The 1,893-nt window shown below is 47.7% G+C and overlaps 1 protein-coding gene across 3 annotated transcripts in view; it reads right to left on the bottom strand.

The window, feature by feature from the left end:
* Thoc5 (THO complex 5) overlaps positions 1 to 1,893 on the bottom strand; it is a 35,527-nt gene that overhangs the window by 6,095 nt on the left and 27,539 nt on the right. For all 3 annotated transcript variants that reach the window (XM_029483877.1, XM_021176115.1, XM_029483878.1), the window contains 2 exons: positions 959 to 1,062; positions 758 to 845 (listed from right to left, as the gene is read on the bottom strand). In XM_029483877.1, coding sequence (XP_029339737.1) covers positions 758 to 845; positions 959 to 1,062 — 192 coding nt within the window. The remainder of the gene's footprint in view (positions 1 to 757; positions 846 to 958; positions 1,063 to 1,893) is intronic.

Genomic DNA, 1,893 nt, shown 5'->3' with positions numbered 1-1,893 from the left:
AAAAAAAAAAAAAAAAAAAAAAAAAAAAAAAAAAAATTGTAACAAGCAAACCCACAAGCTTATAAGCTAAATAAACTCTTCTTTATTTCCAGCTTTGGGACACTCTGTTTATCTTTTGTGGTACTGGGGAATAATCTAAGGTCTCAGGTATGCTAGGCAAGTGTTCTACCCCAGCCCACAAATGCTATTACATCACTCAACCTATGGAAGAAGGAAGGACCACTGACATTCTCAGCCCAGTGTTTGTTGCTGTGAGGCAGGGGTAGGATAACAGCCTAACGCCTGTGCATGATGTCAGTGACCCCTGTGGAAGGCCCTGGCAGGATCAGATGTCAGAAGAGGAAGGAAGCACAGAGTTCCATGACTCCAGAGGGACTGTGTAGAAGGGAGGGTCTCTGTTAGCCAGTTTTTACCATCTAAAAAACAGCACTGCCCTTCTGTTAGCCGGATGAAGGAGAAGTAAAACAGAAAGCAAAGCCAAGCTGAAAGCTGAGGTGGGACCAAGCTCTGACCCAGCCAGACTTTCCTCAGCTAGTGAGTGGGATAAGGCCACCACCCGGTGACCTTTGTGAGGATTTAATGATATGAAACTATGGCCATGTTACAGAACAAGTCCTCACTGAAAGGGGTAATCCCCTAGTCACTAGTGTGTGCAAATTCCATGGAGGATTCTAGGACCTTTTTGCTTCTTTCGGGCAACTTCCAGGGATGGGTGACACTTGAGAGGCTACCTGTGATCAGCAGAGCCATCACCTACCTGTTCCCCTTTCAATTAGCGCCAGGTAGTAGAGATTGGTGTCTCCAGCCAGTCCTGCCTCCACAATGTCCTTAGTGAAGTGCAGCTCCTACAAAAGGAACCAGTGTGAGCTGCTGCTCCTTTAAAGCCTCTGCACGGATGGCAGGGGCTGCGGACAGGAACCGAGAGGTGACATGATCATAGGACTACAGTTCTACCTACCATGTAATCTTCATGGGCAATTATCACCCACTTTACCAGGCGAGAAACAACCTTGGCAGGGAAGAGGTCCTGGCAATCGCTGGTGACTGGCACAATGCCATGTTCTAAAAGAGAGTAAAACAGGGGCATTACTGGTAGAAATCAGGAGCCACAGTTGGGGACTAGCATCTGCCTGTGGCTTGCTGCAGGGCTGAGGTGGCCTCACCACTTGTCCAGTACATCTGATGCTCAAGAAGTACCTGCTCATCACATGCCAGGAACAGAGGCATCTCAACCTGACATCTACTGCATGCAGGGCTTATGTGCCTGGGGTCAGACCCAGCACCTGCATTCATGGTGCTTTATCCTTAATGCAGACAACTGTAGCAAAACAGAACCCTGAAGCCATGACTAGCGTCAGTGTCTCTGCGGCAGGAACTTCTAATTAGATCAAACAGCCAGAGGGCTGTGATTTCTTAGCTGACCTTGACAGAAAAACCAACTGCAGTGTTCTGTGTCAGTTCCCTGCTGCTGTTTCAACAAACAAATCTGCTAACACAGGGACACTATCTGATGACAATCATCCAACCTTGACAATGCTGGCAGTGCTGAGTGGGGAGCAAGGCCTGAGCAGTGCCTCACTGGAGATCAGCATCCACATGGAACCAAAGAACTGGCTTGAAACCAGGAAGAGGGCACCTGTGTCCAGATGGGCCCTGGAAATCCAATGCCTCGCCTGACAGTGAGTCTTTCCATTTACTTAATTTTATTTTTGGTTTTTTTGAGACAGGGTTTCTCTGTGTAGCCCTAGATCTCCTGGAACTTGATCTGTAGACCAGGGTCCCCTCAAACTCACACGAGGTCTGCCTGACTCTACCTCCCGAATGCTGGGACTAAAGGTGTGGGCCACCAACACCCAGTAGACAGTAATTCTTTTTTTTTTTTTTTTTTTTTTT

The sequence above is a fragment of the Mus caroli genome, chromosome 11, assembly GCF_900094665.2.
Source record: "Mus caroli chromosome 11, CAROLI_EIJ_v1.1, whole genome shotgun sequence".
In the NCBI taxonomy this organism is placed as follows: Eukaryota; Metazoa; Chordata; class Mammalia; order Rodentia; family Muridae; genus Mus; species Mus caroli.
Note: the sequence above shows the minus strand (reverse complement) of the source record. Positions and strands in the feature narration are given on the sequence as shown.